The sequence below is a fragment of the Enhydra lutris genome, unplaced genomic scaffold, assembly GCF_002288905.1.
Source record: "Enhydra lutris kenyoni isolate GAN:26980312 unplaced genomic scaffold, ASM228890v2 scaffoldscaffold45, whole genome shotgun sequence".
NCBI lineage: Eukaryota > Metazoa > Chordata > Mammalia > Carnivora > Mustelidae > Enhydra > Enhydra lutris.
Genome location: NW_019154129.1, coordinates 13305896 through 13324499, shown reverse-complemented (window position 1 = coordinate 13324499; position 18604 = coordinate 13305896). Strand labels below are relative to the sequence as shown.

Here is an 18604-nt window from a genome sequence, read left to right as displayed (position 1 = left end):
AAAACTGAGAGAATTCAGAATCAGAGGATGTTTCTGAGTTTAACGTGTGATTTTTATATTTGTCATGTTTGTGTATTGATATGCTTGCCTAATGGACGAAATGGTAATATTTCAATTTTTCATCTGTATATCCAAGAATTCTTCATAATATGGTAGAAAGTACCCGTTCCTTGAAATTTTGAAAGAAACCACCAGCTTTTGTGTCATGTAGTTTGGTGCTCTCTTGATAGGAGCATATATGTTTATAATTGTATTTATTCCTGTTTTATCCTTTTATCGATACAAAATTTATGGGTATAGAATTGTTGATAATGTTAACCTTAAAAGTAAAACTGTCAGTCATTTTTCTAGCCAAAATGGGTTTATTTGGGAGTAGGAGAGAATTGCAATTCGCGACACGCAAGCAATGGCAAAACCAGAGGCAATATGGGAAGACAAAGCAGAGGACTGCTCTTTTATAGAGAAAGGCGGGGAGTTGAGAGGGGCTGTTGTAAGCAAAAAGTCCATTGGAGTAAACTGGGAGTTCCAAAGGGTAGTGCCTCCTCATTGGCTAAATTGTGACCGTCATTGTCTGGGTTTTTGCTGAGCAAGAAAACCTTTCTTCCTCCTGCTGAGGCAGTCAATAGTATCTACACACAAGTCTTCTTTTCCTGTTGGGTCTCTAATTAATGAATGCCTGGGTGTGAGAGCTCCTCCTTCTGGCCTCCTTACTCCATTTAAAGTGAACTTTCGTGGGGTGCCTGGGTGGCAAAGTCATTTGAGTGTTGGACTCTGGACCTCAGCTCAGGTCTTGATGTCAGAGTCCTGAGTTCAAGCTCCACGTTGGCCTCCATGCGGAGTGTGGAGCCTACTTAATGAAAAATAAAGTGAGGTTTCTTTCATTACTTTTCATAGTAATATTCCTTTAGTGTCCTTTTCATGTCCGAAACATTCATAGTGATGACCCCGTTTTCATTTCTGTCGGTAGTATTTGTGCCGTTTCTCTTTTGTTAGTTAGCTTCACTAAGGGTTCATCAGTTGTATTTAACTTTTCAAAGAACAAGCCTTTGATTTTGTTGGTTTTCTCTATTGACTTCTTGTTCTTAATTTCATTTATTCCTATCATTTTTATTATGGATTTTCTTCTGTTCTTTTATATTTCATTTTCTGTTCTTTTTTTAAGATTTCATCTATCTATTTGAGAGAGAGCGAGAGAGCACAAGCAGCAGGCTCCCCAGTGAACAGGGAACCCGATGCGGGTTTCTATCCCAGGAACCGGGATCACCACCTGAGCAGAAGGCAGATGCCCAAGCGACCAAGCCATCCAGGTGCCCTCAATTTCCTGTTCTTTTACAGATCTCAAGGTAGAAACTTAGACTGTTGATTTTAGATCTTTCTTTTCTAATATATGCATCCAGTGTTATAAATTTCCCTCTAAGAATTGCTTTCACTGCATGCCACAAGTTTTGGTAAGTTGTATTTCCATTTTCATTTGGTCAAAATATTTTTTTCTTGAGGTTTATTCTTTGATCTGTTACTTAAAAGTGTGTTGTGGGGCACCTGGGTGGCTCAGTGGGTTAAGCATCTGCCTTCGGCTCAGGTCATGATCTCAGGGTCCTGGGATAGAGCCCCGCATCAGGCTCTCTGCTCAGCAGGGAGACTGTTTCCCCCTCTCTCTATCTGCCTGCCTCTCTGCCTACTTGTGATCTCTGTCAAATAAAATCTTTTAAAAAAGTGTGTTGTTAAATCTCCACAAATATTTTGTTTTCCAGTTATGTTCATTTCTAGTTTAGTTTCACTGTGATCTGAGAGCATATTCTGTATGATTTCTATTTTTTAAAATTTGCTAAGGTGTGCTTCATGGCCTGGAAATGGTCCATCTTGGTGATATTTCACAGGTACTTAAATATGTGTGTTCTGCTGGTGTTGGATGAAATATTCTATAAATGTTCAGTGAAGTGTTGGAATTGAAGGTGAAACTGGAGTGAGCTCAAGAGAGAATGGAAACAAGAGGGGCACCTGGGTGGTTCAGTCAGTTAAGCACTTGCTCATGATCCTGGGTCCTGGGATTGCGTCCTCTATCAGCCTTCCTGCTCAGCAGAATCTGCTTCTCCCTCTCCCTTCCCCCTGTGTTCTCTTAAATAAAAGCTTTTTTAGAAAGAGAGAGAATGGTAAGAGAGGATGAGACCCACCCTGCCAACTAAGATAAAAGCCTTGTTTTTTATTAGCTATATAATATTCTACATAGTTATCCATTTAGGTTCGATTTTTCAGTATTAAAATGTTCTATTTTTCCTTGTATTGAGAACATAAATTGGTGGGACACATAGTGATAATTTTTTTTAACATTGTCACACTAGATGGATGCTATTATTTCCCTTTGGCCAAGCCAAACATTTACACACACACACACACACACACACACTCTGCTCATTTAATACACCTACAATGACATTTTTGTTCTTTAAATTTATAATTCTTAGATTACTAGTAAGCCTGAAGATTCTTTCATACTTCTTGTAGCCATTCCAGTTTATCTAAAAGTTGTGTTCATGTCTTCTTATTGGAATAGCCCCTTGCTACCCCCATTCCTCCCCTATCTCACCCATCTGGTCTCAGTTTAAAGACCACTTGCCCAGAGTCCTCTCTGGAAAATCCACCTGTAACACTCTCCTAGAATCCTTCCCTTCCTAGCACTTGTCAATGTGGAGCTGCATAGGTAGTTTTGATTTTGATGAATTCCTATCCCCCCTCCCCCGTCTCCCACCTTAAGAAACTCCACGGGTATGTTGCTTCCTTTCACAGCCTGGGGCCGTGTGCTGCATCTTTGGGGGTGCATGTCTTCTGTTTGTAGTTGCTACTGGACTTGGTTATCGGGTCCTTCAGATGTTCTAAGTGAAACTTGATGCTCTATTGGAAAAGCATTCATTGTTGTGTGCTTACTGTTTTTGGTTAACTGGTTGTCGGCTCCGTATTGAGCACTTATTCATCTAACACCTTCCCAGTGCACTCCTGTTTGGGGACGCTGACCCTGGGCATCGTGCTCTGAGCTCAAGGGCAGAAGTGAGGAACATTCTGTTCCAGATCCTCTGGGATCCAAGGGGTTGGTGCAGGGAAGTCAGGTGGCCCAAGCCCCACCCTGGGGACAATATTTGCCAGTGCCTTTGACTGCACGGGTCCTCATCTGCACCACAGCCCAGGACACTGAGGGCACTTCCTGGTGTGGGGAAGGAGTTTGTGTCGTCAGAGTATCACACACCCACAGGCCTCGAGGACTGTGTGGTCAGACCATTTCACAGGGGACAGAAGACTCTTCCGCACAGACCCCACCCTCTCCAGTCTCTGCCTGGCAGCCAATTAGCCTTTGTTCTCCAGGTGTGAAAACCAGCCGAACCCCAGCCAGTCTTCTCAAGACCTAGAATAACACGCTGGCAGCCAGTTTTGTCCCTGGTTTTAAAGGGTTTTGTAGGCTCGAAATACAACATTAATAAAGCACAGTTTTATGTGTAGCCTTTAAGTGTTTGAATTAGCTCAGGATTGAACTGTACCATCAAAGGTCCTCTTTTAGTATGCTCTGAACCAAAACAAAGCTTAGACCTACATGTTTAAAAAATAACAAAAAAGAACAAAACTATTACTTGTGGGTGGTATAATTTTGAACCGCAAATTGAGAAACTGAGAAATTACTGAAAATTAACAACATTCATCAATGAGGTGGCTAGGTTCACAAATATATAATTAAAAATAACTCCTATGTAAGAACAATAATCAACTAGAAAAATACAATGAAAAAACTATTTACAATAACAAAATTGTATAGAACTTACATGAAGAAAATTAGAAAAATGTACTCAGGAATATAATACTTGAGTAAATGGAAAGGTATGTTTCTGGATGGGAAACAAAATTTATAAAGCTAACAAGTTTCCCCAGTTTATAGGATTAACCTATTTCCATCAAAATACCAATGTAAAACTTTAGGAAACCTAAAAGAAAAGCAAAAACTGACCAAGAATCGTTAAAGTAACACACCACAGGATCGGTCCCTTGAAGGCACCACTGGCCTTGCCTCTGGGCAGACAAGTCAGGAAAGTGGGTATCAGACCAAAGAGAACAAGTATCCACTAGAGTGGAGACACTGGAGTCTTGTCTCCTTGAGGGGCCATGTGAGCTAGCCACTGGAGACCCCTGCTAAAAAACGAAACACTCTGCTTATGAGGTAGTGACCACCCATTGCCAAGGGTCTGGTGACTGCCTGGAGGGGAATTAAGCACACGGTAAGGTTATTGACCAGTCATGGGTCTAAGCCAATGTCTTCCTCTTCCTCTTCAGGCTCTTGGATTTCCTTTGTAGGCAGGCTTTCTTCTTGGCTCATCAGAGGGACCAGATTCTGAAGAGCTTTTCCAGTAGTGGGGCTGGGTGGGTGGGCCTAAGCGATCCGAACTTCTCTTGGCAATGGAAAGGCATGAGAGAGCTGTCTGAGCAAGAGCTGGACAGAACACAGTAAGAACAGTAGACACTTTAAAAGTATGTTGTGAAAAGTATTCCTGTAAAAGTCACTTTTCACTACAAAATGCAAATGTTACTGAGATCAATTGTTTAGATCATGTAAAAATGACAGAGTAAGTCTTTGACATTCAATTGCTGTATTTTCCTATATTCCAAAGTAAACAATCCCTTTCAACACTCAAGCTTTAACAGGGTGTTCTGAGAAGGTTATGTGAATTGCTAATAGAAGCTATTGGCTTAACAAATCAGTAGTTTGGTTCTTTCAGGGGAACACAGTTCCAGATAAGGACCTTTGCATTATTTTTTTTCCTGTAGCATGAATTCCTATGGGGGCTGGGGAATGATATACTTCCATTTGCATTGAGTCACTCTGCTCACCTTGCTGGTGAGTGGCCTTCAGACTCCTATCCAAAGCCATTGTGGGAAAGGGATGGGTGGCCTATACAATGTTGTATAAGTTCACAGAAGAAAGCTCCTTTATCCAGAAAGTGTGGATGCTAACTGAGGTATAGCCCTTGAGGATGTTTTCTTCCCTGTGAATTTTCCAAAAATTGGAGGTTTTAGCCAAGATGGGTATTTATCCAATTTTGGCTTTAATGAGGTTTTCCCATTTCTGCATCTTTTCTGACAGCCAGGGAATTCAGAGTTCCTTATGAAACATTTCAGGTTGAGGCAGGATCATCAGACCTTTCTTGATCCCATTTCTGCTTTCGGGTCTTACATGCTGAGTGGGTTTTTTCATGCCGGACGCAGTTGGACAACCGACCAAATCTTCTCCCACATTTTTTGCAACTGTATGGCCTTTCAGCCTCATGACTCTGCAGATGAAGCACAAATTCTTTGTTCTCTGGGAAGGTTTTCCCACATTCTGGACACTTAAATATCTTCTCCCTTATATGGATTCCTTCATGGCGACTCCGATGAGAGTTTTGACGAAAGTTTTTCCCACATTGAGAACATGAATAAGGTTTCTCTCCTGTATGGATTCGCTCATGTTTATTAAGGTTTGTTTTATGATTGAAGCTTTTCCCACAGTGACTGCAGTCATAGGGTTTTTCTCCAGTGTGAGTCCTCTGGTGGGAAATAAGGTAAGAACTTTCATTAAACTGTTTCCCACACAGTGGACAAGTGTACCATCTTCTTGTTCTCCGATTTCGGGTAAGTGCAATCACATTGATATCCACATATTTTGAGAGTTCCTCTAGTGGAGTATCATTTTCAATGGTAACTAGAAGATTTCTCATTTTCCTTTGCTTGGGAATAGATGTATTAATTCTTTCTTTATGGCAATATGGAGATTCCTCAGAGACCACAGAACGATCTACTTCATCACAATCTGAAATCTCTTCTCTACGATCTTCATTCTCTATAGTTTCTTTCTGAAGATCTTCACTCTCAGGATTAACATCATTGACTGTGGAAACAAAGAGAATTTAGTAACTTTTGAGGGATACGACACCAGGCAGGGAAAAACAAGTTAGATTTCTCATCAAAAAATAATCTTGAGGGATGCCTGGGTGGCTCAGTTGGTTAGGCCGCTGCCTTTGGCTCGGGTCGTGATCCCAAGGTCCTGGGACCGAGTCCCACATCGGGCTCCTTGCTCTGCAGGGAGCCTGCTTCTCTCTCCACCTCTGCCTGCCTGCCACTCTGCCTGCTTGTCCTGTCTCTCTGACAAATAAATAAATAAGATCTTAAAAAAAAAATAATCTTGAGTGTCAGAAATCTGAGGACTAGCAAATAATCATTATCAGTACTCCTTTTCAGCTCTTATCATGGGTGGAATATATGACTGATAAATCTTACTATGCAATGTGAGCACACAGCCCCCCCCCCCTTTTTTAAAGAAATGAGTGGGACTACACTGAAAGATTTCATGTTTGCTTTCTGAATAGCAGTAATTACTCAACAAGTGCATATTGATCTTATTATATTCTATGTAGAGCAGTGAGCTAAGGACCAAGGGATGAAGGACATAAATACTAAATGGTACCACTCATACTCTTTTGGAGGCTAGTAAGTGAACGGTGAGGTGAGTTATTTCTAGGTTTTCACTACATTTAATACTATCATATTACAGGATTAGATAATACTGTATGTAATATCCTATATAGTGAAAAACTGGGAACAATTCAAATGATCAGAAATAATTAAGGCATATCACATTCACTCGGTTGGTGATTATTTGGGCATCACAGTGATGACCACAAATAATAAAACTAAAGTATGATGGGAATCAATGTGGTCTCTTTAGGGGAACAGGGAATAGTAATTAGGCAATGGGCACAAGAGGGATTTCTGGGGTGCTAGGAATAGTCATTTTGAATGGTGATTAGACAAATGTATACATTTTGTGAAAATCAAAGGTGAACACTTACGATTTGTAGACTTTCTGTATTTATACCTCTGAAAGAAGTCTGTGTAAAATAACAGATTATAAAGACTTGATAACAAAGTAAAAAAAAAAGTATGCCATGAAAAGGTGGGGTGAAAAGGGACCCCCAAAACTCCAGGCAACGTGCTGAAAATAAAGGGTTAAATCAACCACTTTGATATGTGGCTGACCACAGCATGGAATACACGTCTTTGCTGGACTTGACAGTTTCACACTAAAGCATTTTCTTTTTCATTCACTCCCTTAGGTAATGAAATGCTGGGTCGTGGGTGCCTGGGTGGCTCAGTGGGGTAGGGCCTCTGCTTTCAGCTCAGGTCGTGGTCCTGGGGTCCTGGGATCGAGCCCCACATCAGGCTCTCTGCTCCGTGGGGAGCCTGCCCCCCCTTCTCTGCCTGCCTCTCTGCCCACTTGTGATCTCCATCTGTCAAATAAATAAATAAATCTTTAAAAAGAAAGAAAGAAATGCTGGGTCGAAGTAAATGGCAATACTTATCACAGCTCTTGACAGAGATTCCCACACTTCTTTCAAAAGCAGCTTACCAATTTTAATACTACGATCAACATGTGGGTATCAATTTTACCTAATTTTGCCAGCATTAGATTGAACTTAAAATCATGTAATGGGTATAAAATGGTTTCTCATTCTAGCTTTTTTTGTACTTTAGTATTAGTACAATCTACTAATTTATTGGGCTGAGACTTTTAGAAATTTAAATAAATTTTACATATAGCAAATCTTAATCTGAGTCAATCACTACTGATACAAATATTTAACTGAAGTCTTCCTCTGTAACTCCACAACTTAAAACCATAAAAAAGTATCAAAATCTGATAAATTTTCTATTTTCTAGGTATTCCTTTATTTCTAGGTATTCTAGGTATTCCTTTATGACTTATATTTATACTTAACTCTTAATACATTTGGAGCTTAATATCACACTGTAAGTTATGGTTTGTAATGTGTAATATTGGTAAAAATCAGTTAAGAATATCCTTTTTAAAAGTTTGACTCTTAATGTATTTAGTATAAATAAATTTGGGGCACTGCTATCTTTTTTTTTTTTTTTTTAAAGATTTTATTTAGTTATTTATTTGACAGACAGAGATCACAAGTAGGCAGAGAGGCAGGCAGAGAGAGAGAGAGGAGAAAGCAGGCTCCCCAATGAGCAGAGAGCCCAATGTGGGGCTCGATCCCAGGACCCTGGGATCTTGACCTGAACCAAAGACAGAGGCTTTAACCCACTGAGCCACCCAGGCGCCCCTGGGGCACTGTTATCTTTACATGATTTTAGTTTTCGCATTTAGACTTTCGTTTCTCCAGTTTTTAAAAATCTTTATTTACCAGTAAAACATCTGTGGTTTACTTTTTTATTTTGTTAAAGATTTTACTGTATTACAGAGAGAGAGAGACAGCAAGAGAGAGAACACAAGGAGGGGGATTAGGAGAGGGAGAAGCAGACTTCCCACTGAGCAGGGAGCCTGACTCGATCCCAGGACTCTGGGATCATGACCTGAGCTGAAGGCAGATGCCTAACGACTGAGCCACCCAGGTGCCCTTGAGGTTTACTATTTTATAGCCATTCTGAATGACAGCTTCCACCATTTTGTGTTAAGAATGCTATTGTTATATATTCCTATCTACCTACTTTAAAACTATTAAAGAAGTTTTTGTTGATCCTTTTAGATTTTCTAAGTATAAACTATATTTTGGGTCCCTCCCTTCCCAATATTTATTCTTATTCTTTTTTATTTTTATTTTTATTTTTAAAGATTTTATTTATTCATTTCACAGACGGACGGAAATCACAAGTAGGCAGAGAAGCAGGCAGAGAGAGAGGAGGAAGCAGGCTCCCTGCCAAGCAGAGAGCCCAATGCGGGGCTTGATCCCAGGACTCTGGGATCGTGACCTGAGCCGAAGGCAGAGGCTTTAACCCACTGAGCCACCCAGGTGCCCCTCTTATTCTTTTTTTTAAAAGATATTATTTATTTGAGAAAGAGAGACAGAGATAGCAACAGAGATAATGAGAGAGAGCACAAGCAGGGAGGAGGGGGAGAAGCAGGCTCCCCGCTGAGCAGGAAGCCTGATGTGGGGCTCCATCCCCCGACCCTGGGACCATGAACTGAGCCAAAGGCAGACGCTCAACCCAAGTATGTCCCTCAGGCACCCCAAGATTTACTCTTCTTAACTTCTTATCTTTTTGCTTTATCCAGTTGATATTAATAGTGATAGCAGGTTTCCCTATTTTGTTCTTTTTTTTTTTCAAGATTTTATTCATTTATTTGACAAAACGCACGTGTGAGAGAGCATGAACAGGGATGGGGGCAGGTTGGAAGGGAAAGGAGCAGAAAGAGAGGGAGAATCAGCAACCTCCATGCCTAGCATGGAGCCCAAAGTGGGGCTTGATCTCACGCAACACTGAGATCATGACCTGAGCTGAAATCAAGAACTGGATGCTCAACTGACTGAGCCACCCAGGAGCCCCAGTGAACTAATTTTTAAGATTAAAAAAAAATTTTTAGTAGCTAATATATAGTTCATATGGTTACAAAATCTAAATATGAAAAGATATATGCTAAGAAGTCTTACTCTAGTCTCTGTCCCCATCCGTTCTACTCATCACCCAGATAGGTAGCAGTTTTTATTAGTTTCTTTTTATTCTTCCATAGATGATAGATTTTCCTTTCTTCCCTTTTTTTTATATAAAGGATAGTAAGCTATGTATATGTCTGCTACTTGCTTTATTTTGATCATTACATTCCAGTGCATGGCGATTACCAAGGTTTGCTGTGTGGACACATCATATTCAACTAGCCCCCTGCAGAGACACTTGGATTGTTTTCAATCTTTTCACAAACAGTACTACAGTTTTCACCAACAGTTTCACAATCAGTACTACAATGAATAACCTCATTTGCATATTATTTTGAAAGTGCGCTGTTATCTGTAGGCTAGATTCACAGAAGTGGAACTGCTGGATCAAAGGTAAATGCATCTTTAATACTGGTAATCAGATTCCCATATATAGGGAGTGTCCCATTCTACATGTCCACCAGGATTACACCTTTCTCCCAACAACCTCACTACCAATGTGTTAAGTTTCTGATTTCTAGAAATCTTATAGATGAAAAAAGGTGGTAACCTGGTAGAAGTTTAATCTGCATTTCTAATTAAGAGTAGGGCTGGACATCTTTTCATGTGTTTATGGGTCATTTGTATTCCTAAGCGTATCCGCTGGGGCTTTTTCTTAGTGTGCAAAGTAGGGTATGATTCTCCAAAAGGCTGAGTTGTCCCAACATCTTTAAGAGCCCCTTCCTTTCCATTGCTCTTCTTTTCAATTTTCCTGGTTATTCGTGTTTATTTTTCCAATTGAATTAGAGATCAGATTATCTACTTCCAGGGGAAAAAAATCCTACTGGTATTTTTAAAGGGATTACATTTACTTCATAAACTGACTTGGGGAGAACTGATGTTTTAATGTTAAATTTTCCTAGTCAACATGATATTCCTTCCCACTGGTTCAAATCTACTTCTGTGTTGTACTATAGATTCTGAAACAAGGTATATTCTAGGAGAATTAAGTGATTTTTTAAAATTTATTTTTCTTTAAAGATTTTATTTATTTATTTGACAGAGAGAGAGGAAGGGAGAGAGAGAGACAGCAAGCAAGCACAACCAGGGGGAGAGGGAGAGGGTGAAGCATGCTCCCCACTGAGCTGGGAGCCCAATGCGGGGCTCAAGCCCAGGACCCTGGGACCAGGACCTGAGCTGAAGGCAGACTCTTAACTGACTGAGCCACCCAGGCACCCTTAGAATAATTGTGTAATTTTAATTTGTATTTCTCCTGTGGCCCAATGTTCTTAATAATCATTTCTCAGTGAAGGGAACTTTTTTTTTTTTTTTCCAGTTTCATTATTACTTTCTCATTGTACTGCACTGTGATAGATCCTGTTGTGTTATTTCCACTTTCTGGAATCTATTGAGTTTGTCTTTGTTGTGCAGTATGTAGTCAATGTGCATTAATCTTGAAAAGGCTTATACTCTCTTACCATAGTAGAGGGCAGATATGACCAAAGGAACTATCTCTTTGAAAATTCAAGTGTTCTACATTTTCAGTTGTTTTATGTGATTCACTTGAACTGAGACACACTTTCTTTCCTCCACCAAGGATTCTTCTGTGATTCCTATAACTACAAGGTTCATTCCCTCACACTTTTCCCTTTTCACACTACTTAATGTTACTATTTCAAATGTCAGCTATATACTGATGACTCCCAAATCTCTACATCTTTACATGTGACCTCCAATTCCTAACGTCCAAGTGCCTGGAGAATAATCTCACTTTATTTCCTGTCATGGATTCAATCTCATCTAAAATCAATTCTATCTTCTTGCAAACTCTGCTCCTGGGTCCAAATCCTATCTTGACCTTGTCATAGCTCTTTATGGCTATAATGGTTTCATAATGGTTATTTTTTTATGTGAATGACTTATCTTTTAAAAACAAATTGGAAGCTTTAGTGGGCAGGAATGGAGCACTATGTATCATTTTAACCCACCGATAATCAACTCCAGAATCCAACTCTGCCTAAGTACACAGCAAGTAGCATATATTAAATGTTGGTTTAAATCATCAGCTTTCGGGTATGGTTGACGATTGGGCCTGAGAGCCTCAGGGTCCATGACCAAAGTGTTCCTGGAATTAGCAACATACCCACCAACCAGTCATCTAAAATAAATGCTAATTTTACCAAAGAAAAACTCAGTGTAATAAATGTGAACTGTTTATGCTTCTCTCTAAAATAAGAAAATATTAGGGTTGCTTGGCTAGCTCAGTTAGTAGAACATGCTTGTTCTCAGGTCATAAGCTGGAGCCCCACATTGGGCGTAGAGTTTACAATCGGTTACTCAATCACTAAGTGTGTACACACACACACACACACACACACACAAAATACATAAAATCTTAAAAAATATTACATAGAATAACTTGTGGGAAATTAACCAGGCTCTCCGTGTACCACACTACCCTGACCACACAATGTAAGACAACTACGGAATTCAACAGTCATGGATTTTATTTTGTTACCCCAGGCAACTCACAAAACCCACTTTCTGCTCCACTTAAGCCTCAGAAGCAAACAGCCCTGAAGGCAAAGTAAAAAGTAATAAGGCACTTGGCAAAATGATTTCTGAGGGCCCCTGACTCTAGGTTAGCGGTGTATTTGTAGAAAAAGGCTGAATCATCTCTTAGCAGCTTACAGAGAAGCTGCTGCCAGATGAGTTCGTATGTAGTATGCTCATATAAGAATAGTTTTAAACCATTACTGGCAAGTAAGGACAAATGAAAGAACGCCCCATTCACCAACCATAAAGACAATTCACTGAAAAAATTATGAGAAATGCAGCAGGAAGGCAGTGTAATTCTGGGCTAAGATCTAAGATTGCAAGCTCTAATATTAGAATTCCTGAGTCCAAATCCCTGCTCTGCTACCTACTGCTGTGTGACTTTAGCAATTTTTCTTTTCTTTTCTTTTCTTTTGTTTTGTTTTGTTGGGAAGGAAAGCAAAGTTTATTGAGCAATAGTATGAAGCTCCTGAAGAGGGAGGGACCCAAGAGGGTTGCCCAACCTTTAGCAATTTCTTAATATGTTTCTGCTTTAGTTCTGTCATTTGTAAAACAGTAATAATTAGTATATTCTACAGTACTTTTGTGAGCGATGTATGTGATAATAAAGGCATGCAAAGCACTTAGACTAGTGCCTTGTACATAATGGCACATGGGTGCTTAGTAAGTGCTATATAGTATTCCCATCAACATGGGATGTATTTGCATTCACACTAGTAGACTTCATAGCTACTAGACATCAAGGGGAAAAACAAGACTTAAAAGCATCATGGGTCCAATGAAAACACTAATTTGAAATACACCTGTTGAGGGACTAGCACTAAATGCAGAAAATGGACTCAGAAACAATCAGCATTTTTCTATCTGTTTGAATGTTTGATGTCAGGACATCAGCCGCAGGGCTTGCTTACCAAAACAAGTCTCCTCCACCCCTGCTGCCCTAAAGATACAGGAAAAATGGCCACCACAGCTGGTGCAGGCTCTGCCACATGGGATAGAACAAAAATGAAACGTGTGTGACCGTGTACTTAGCTAGTGTCGGTCAGATCTTTAAAAAATCTGACAAAACAGAACATGCTTTTTCCACAGCATTCAGTATGAACACACAAGATCTCTCACCCAGTAACATCATCTCCCCGACATTGTCTTCCTTCTCTGAGGTGGGCTGTTGAGCAGCATCCAGGCTCACACATTCTTCTTGGGAGTGAAATACATTCAAGTCCTCAAGGACCACCAGTTCCTGAAACAGCAAAAGGCCCCCTTCCTCTTAATAACAGAGGTTCTTTGGTTCTTTTATAGCTCTGCTGGCAAAAAAGACCGAAGCCCAGCGATCAGGGAAGGGAAGGTGAAAGGGGTCTATAAATTCCACACAGCTGCAGCATGGACCAGAGAGCCAGGCTGAGACAGGAGCCAAAGGACAAGCAGAAGAGAAATATCCAAGGAGGTAGTGAAAAACGAGCCCACTCTCCTTACGGACTCCCAAGAATGTATTTTTATACATGGGTTGGCTGAGCAGGGATTGCTGAAAGAGCAGAGAAGGTGAGGTACTCAAAACAGTGAACGGGAAAACCAAACCCACCTCAGGCTCAGTTTTCAAATACAGAGACACTGTGTCCTGTTTCTGCTGGATTCCTTCTCTGGGCAGAAGCTTCACCATGGGATGAGGTTGCGCTGGGTAAAGAGGAAGCTGTAGTTAATGGAAAAATCAGTGGCTCTAATATGGGAACCCCTAACCACACCTTAGGCCACACTGTCCTCACTCCTTCCGAAGGCAATTCATGGATTTTTTTTGCTTCTGTGAGCCCAGGAAGAGTTCAAGCCATAAACCACAGAGTCTTGAACCTATATAGGGTCTCCTCATTATGAAAAGAATGATTCTCTTAAAATCTTTTATAATTCCCATTACTACTAAAGGGAAGGCTATTGGAGGGTAATGTCCGAAGATGCCCACAAGCACAAAATTTCCAAAATTCCACATAAACTGCAGTCAATTCAACAATTCATCCACATTTCTTTATCCTAAAATGATAAACACCCTCCAAAAGTTTGGGTAAAAAAATGACACTATGTTTGTTCTATGGGTTTACACACACCCAGCAAGCCACTCCAGTTCCAGCTTGAGCACAAGCACTCCCTCTCCCCAACATGCTGACGTTAGAATCAACTTTTTTCAATACCCACTATCCTAACTTGAATTCATCACTAACATAAAAACCTATGTCTGCCCCTACTACCAGTCCCTTCTCTTCTAGTGAAACAGTGTGTGCTTCTTACATCTGTTCTGAAAGTTTGAGCTCACATCCTTCATAATAACCAAGGTCTCCTTGACTTTCTGATTGGGCTGGACCAGGCTTGGCTTGGGCAAGAAGGTGAGGAAGTGCTCCAGAACCAGCTGGTGGATGGTCTTGGGCCCACTAGTAGCATCCCGAAGTAGGTCTTGGCCCAGCTTGGAGTCCGGAGGAACTCTCAGTATAAAGGACCGCTTAGGCTTTAGGGGCATTGGAACCACTTTTGCAGCCATCGCGCCTTGCAATCACACACCACACTCGTTTCGCAGAGCTTCAGGAGTCACCTCTTACTGAAGAAAATCTGTCAGGGAGCCGAGCTGCAGACGAGAGAAACCATGGTTTACCCACAAAAACCAGGTCCAATATACGGCCTGGACAGTGGGGCCACATGAGATTTAAAGCCGAAGGAAAGACAAGCTGGGGTGAGGAACTCCGAACGCAAACGGAAGGTCCCTGAACTAGACACTCCTAGCAAGGCCTGAGAGGAAGCTCTGAGAACGAAAGCTGGAGGATGTCCAAACCCCAGAGGTCACCTTCCTGAGAACATACATGAAGTGCAAGGGCAATGGGCTAGAAGACAGGAAACCTGGGGTCCAGTACCGAGGGCATCAGCTTAGAAGTTGGCTTGGTCATTAAATGAAGCCGAACTGCGCACCTTGGACCGCGGGTCCCTCGGGTGCCCTTGCGGAGCGGGGGGCAGTGGATCGCTCAAGGAGCAAACGCAAGACCGCATGAGAAGCCCATACACGGCCCGCTGACTCCTTTCGCGGAAGCCCTGCTAAGAGCTGCGAGGGACATCCCAGGGGGCCCAGCTGGCCAGGCCCATTCCGGAGCCTCTCCCACCGGCCAAGAGGTACCTTTATCACAAAGCCCAGACGGCAGCATTGCCCGGAGTGTTTCCGGCTCCCTAGCTGGCCCGGCTCCCCTAGCAACAGACCAAGCTATGCTCCCCAAGAGGCCACCTCAGCCCGCTTCCCGCCCTCGCGGAGGCCCTCACCTCTCAGGGGCTCTGCCGCCCCTGGGTGCTCGCAGGGGACGGCTCAGAGACCCCGGCGCAGAGAGACCGGGAAACGAGGCGCGAGACGCCGAGACCTCCCCTCGCCCTTCGAAGTGTCCTCACAGTCCGCCGGCGACTATTGGCTTGAGGCGCCGTCAGTTGGGGAGGACGGCCTGGACACGGTGCCTTCTGGGAGGCCGGACGCCCCCGCAGCCGTGACGTCACAACCGGTGCCTCGTTTCCAGTGCGGAAGCCTGGTCTCCCCGCTCGGAGCGGGTGGGCTGTGCTTGAGAAGGCGACGCTCGAGGACGACAGGCAGCGCTCTCAGCGCCAGATGGAGAACGGGCTGGCGGCAGCCGCTGTTTCTGTTTCTGTTTCCGTGGCTCTATCTGGAAGACGGAAAGCAGAAGGTAGGCTCCAATCCCCATGGCCGGCTGGCTCCTCTCCAGGTACTAGCGGTGTCGCTCCACCGCCTGCTGGGAAATGTAGTTCGGCTCCGAACAGCCACTGGGAGGCCGCCAGGCGCGGCGGTTGGGGCGGGACAGTCCCACCCCGACTCCATCCCGCTTTCCCGGGGCTCGACAGGAAGTGGGCTGCCTCTCGGACCGGAAGATCTGAGAGAGGCTGCGCCTGTCTCCGCCGCAGCATCCTGGGTCTGTCGAAGGACCGCTGAGGCGGTGAGTGGGTGGCGTGTCAGGGTCTGTGCCCGGTTCTGGGTCCTGTCACAGCTGTCCCTTCCGGTAAGGGCGGCCCATAGATCAGAACCTGGCGACCTTCCCCTACCCCGCTTGCCACCTTCTACCTTGCGGTCTGAATGGGCCGTCTTGTTTTCTGGGAAATCCTGGTGATCATTCTCCAGTCGCCTTCGTTTCCGTCCTCAGCCTCTCAGGGAGGCCTAACCGCCCTTTGTCCCTGCATTGTTTCCATTCTCGGTTCATTCCCCAGTGAAGCACTGATCAGGGTTGTGACAACCCCAGGGCAGAGAGCGCTTTATTCTTCTATATAACGCCTGCCTCCCGCCGGATGACCAAAGTAAAAGTATAGATGGATGGTTTTTTCCCTTAACGCTAACTAACTCTAGGTGACTCATTTAGCCATGTTTTAAAACATGTTACAGACTAGTGTCAAAACTGTGTGGTACCAAAAGTTTTTCTAAAAATACAGAATACTTGCTTTTCCAGACATCAAAAGCCAAAAACGAACAGTAACAAAAACTACTTGAATCAAAGCAGTGTGGTTTGAACCAGACGTCAGTAAGTAGATCAGAAAAGAATAGTAAGTGCTAAAGTTGATCTGAATGTACATGGACCTATGTGAAAGGGTAGCATTTCAACTTAGTGTAAAATAGATGGTGCTAGCAAAAATTGTCTACTCTTCTGGAAAGACAGCATGTGTCCTTATACTATGTACAAAAAGTGGAATTTAATAACCAATAAGAGAATACAAAAGAACATTAATTTAATGTTGGGGCAGGTTGGGTAACTCAGTCGGTTAAGCATCTGCCTTCAGCTCAGGTCATGATCTCAGGGTCCTGGGATTGAGTCCCCAGTTAGGCTCCCTGATGGGTGGAGACTCTGTCTCCCTCAGCCCCCTTCAACTCCTCCCCCACCCAGCTCATGCACGCTCTCTCCCTCTCTCTCTCAAAAATAAATCTTTAAAAAACCCTGATAAGTGGCTAAACAAGATGTAGTATATCCATATAAGAATAAGAAATGAATGAGTACTAGTATATGCTGCAACATGGATGGACCTCGAAAACATTATGCCAAGTGGAAGGAGTCCGTCACAGAAGACCTCATACTGTGTGATTCTGCTTGCATGAAATGTTCAGAATAGGCAAATCCATAGAGACAAAAATAGGATAGTAGTTGCCAGGGGCTGGGGGAAGGGGAGAGTGGCAAGTGACTGCCAGTGGATGCAGGGCTTGTTTTAGGGGTGAGGAAAATGTTCTGGATTTAGTGGTGATATTTCCACATTGTGAATTTGCTAAAACCCACTTAACTCTGCACTTTAAAGGGGTGAATTTTATGGTTTGTGAATTATATCTCAATTGAAAAAAAAAAACACCAGATGGAAATTTTCATCATACAAATACCGATGTTTAGTATGTAAAATATTTTTGAGGGGCGCCTGGATGGCTCAGTGGGTTAAGCATCTGCCTTTGGCTCGGGTCATGATCTCATGATCCTGGGATTGAGTCTTGCATTGGGTCCTTGCTTAGTGGGGAGCCTGCTTCTCTGACAAATAAATAAAATTAAATAATAAAATATTTTTGAAGAAGTGCTAAAGACAACTAAGTTCAATATCTAGATTCCACATAGCAAATAGTCAAAGAGGCTTCATTCTGTAGAATGAAGCAAAAGGTAGAAGTCCACATTGAAAATTCACAGCCTCACTAACAGATAATGAAATAAATTAAAACATAGGTAAAACCCCATTATATCTGTATTCAATAAGCAAAAAATTTTAAATGACAAACATTGCTTTGGGCATGAAACATTATTGAATCTTTCTGAAGGATCGTATGGCCCCCTGTAGCAAGTTTTATCAGATAGTTCACATTCTGGAGCCAATTTAGGAATAACAGGGAAAAATATGTGTTGGGGAGATGGTGGAAAAAATACAGGAAGCTGTTTACGGAAGGGTTATAGCAAGGAAGAATTGGGAACAGCTAAGCAGATAGAGCACACGATCTCTGTCAGAGGATGGATTATGTGGGTAGAACAAGGCTCCGTTGAAGAAACCAGGACCACAATCATGGAGAAGCTGAGTCCAGTCTAGGCTCTAGAGTGCAGATGGAAAGATGAGTTGGGGTAGGAGGGGTTTAGTGTTTAATCTTCATCTGATTCTTTCATCCCCTTACATCCTTTCTCTTTACAGCTCTTTACATAGGGGATGATAGAGGGGATATCTGTGAACTAGAACGGATCTTCAGATACAGATCAGGACAGAATTTTTCAAAAACCCGACACTGGAGGGCGCCTGGGTGGCTCAGTGGGTTGAGCCTCTGCCTTCAGCTCGGGTCATGATCTCAGGGTCCTGGGATCGAGCCCCACGTCTGGCTCTCTGCTCAGCAGGGAGCCTGCTTCCCCCTCCCCCTCTGCCTGCCCCTCTGCCTACTTGTGATCTCTTTCTCTCTGTGTGTCAAATAAATAAATAAAATCTTTAAAAAAAAACTGACACTGGGAATATGTGTCAAACATGTATCAAATATCCCACTATAGCAGCTCCATCTTTCTCATGGTGTTCAGTAGGGAAATGGAATCTCACAGTGATTAAGTGACAACAAACTGAGTGCAAACTGAGTGCAGTTA

General features: G+C 42.6%; 1 protein-coding gene across 1 annotated transcript; it reads right to left on the bottom strand.

The window, feature by feature from the left end:
- Positions 1-3469: 3469 nt before the first annotated feature.
- Positions 3470-15467, bottom strand: LOC111155997 (zinc finger protein 200). Its single transcript, XM_022516515.1, has 5 exons — positions 15291-15467; positions 14280-14610; positions 13585-13676; positions 13125-13245; positions 3470-5902 (listed from the first exon to the last, which is right to left on the bottom strand). The coding sequence occupies exons 2-5, from the start codon at positions 14524-14526 to the stop codon at positions 5151-5153; spliced, it is 1212 nt and encodes a 403-aa protein (XP_022372223.1). The 5' UTR covers positions 14527-14610; positions 15291-15467; the 3' UTR covers positions 3470-5150.
- Positions 15468-18604: the final 3137 nt, after the last annotated feature.

Excerpts from the sequence above, each read along its gene's own strand:
- LOC111155997 (XM_022516515.1), bottom strand. The coding sequence starts at position 14,526 with ATGGCTGCAAAAGTGGTTCCAATGCCCCTAAAGCCTAAGCGGTCCTTT. Across the intron at positions 13,246-13,584 it reads ATTTGAAAACTGAGCCTGAG|GAACTGGTGGTCCTTGAGGA; the intron begins GTGGGTTTGGTT and ends TTGCTGTTTCAG. Across the intron at positions 5,903-13,124 it reads CGGGGAGATGATGTTACTGG|TCAATGATGTTAATCCTGAG; the intron begins GTGAGAGATCTT and ends TTGTTTCCACAG.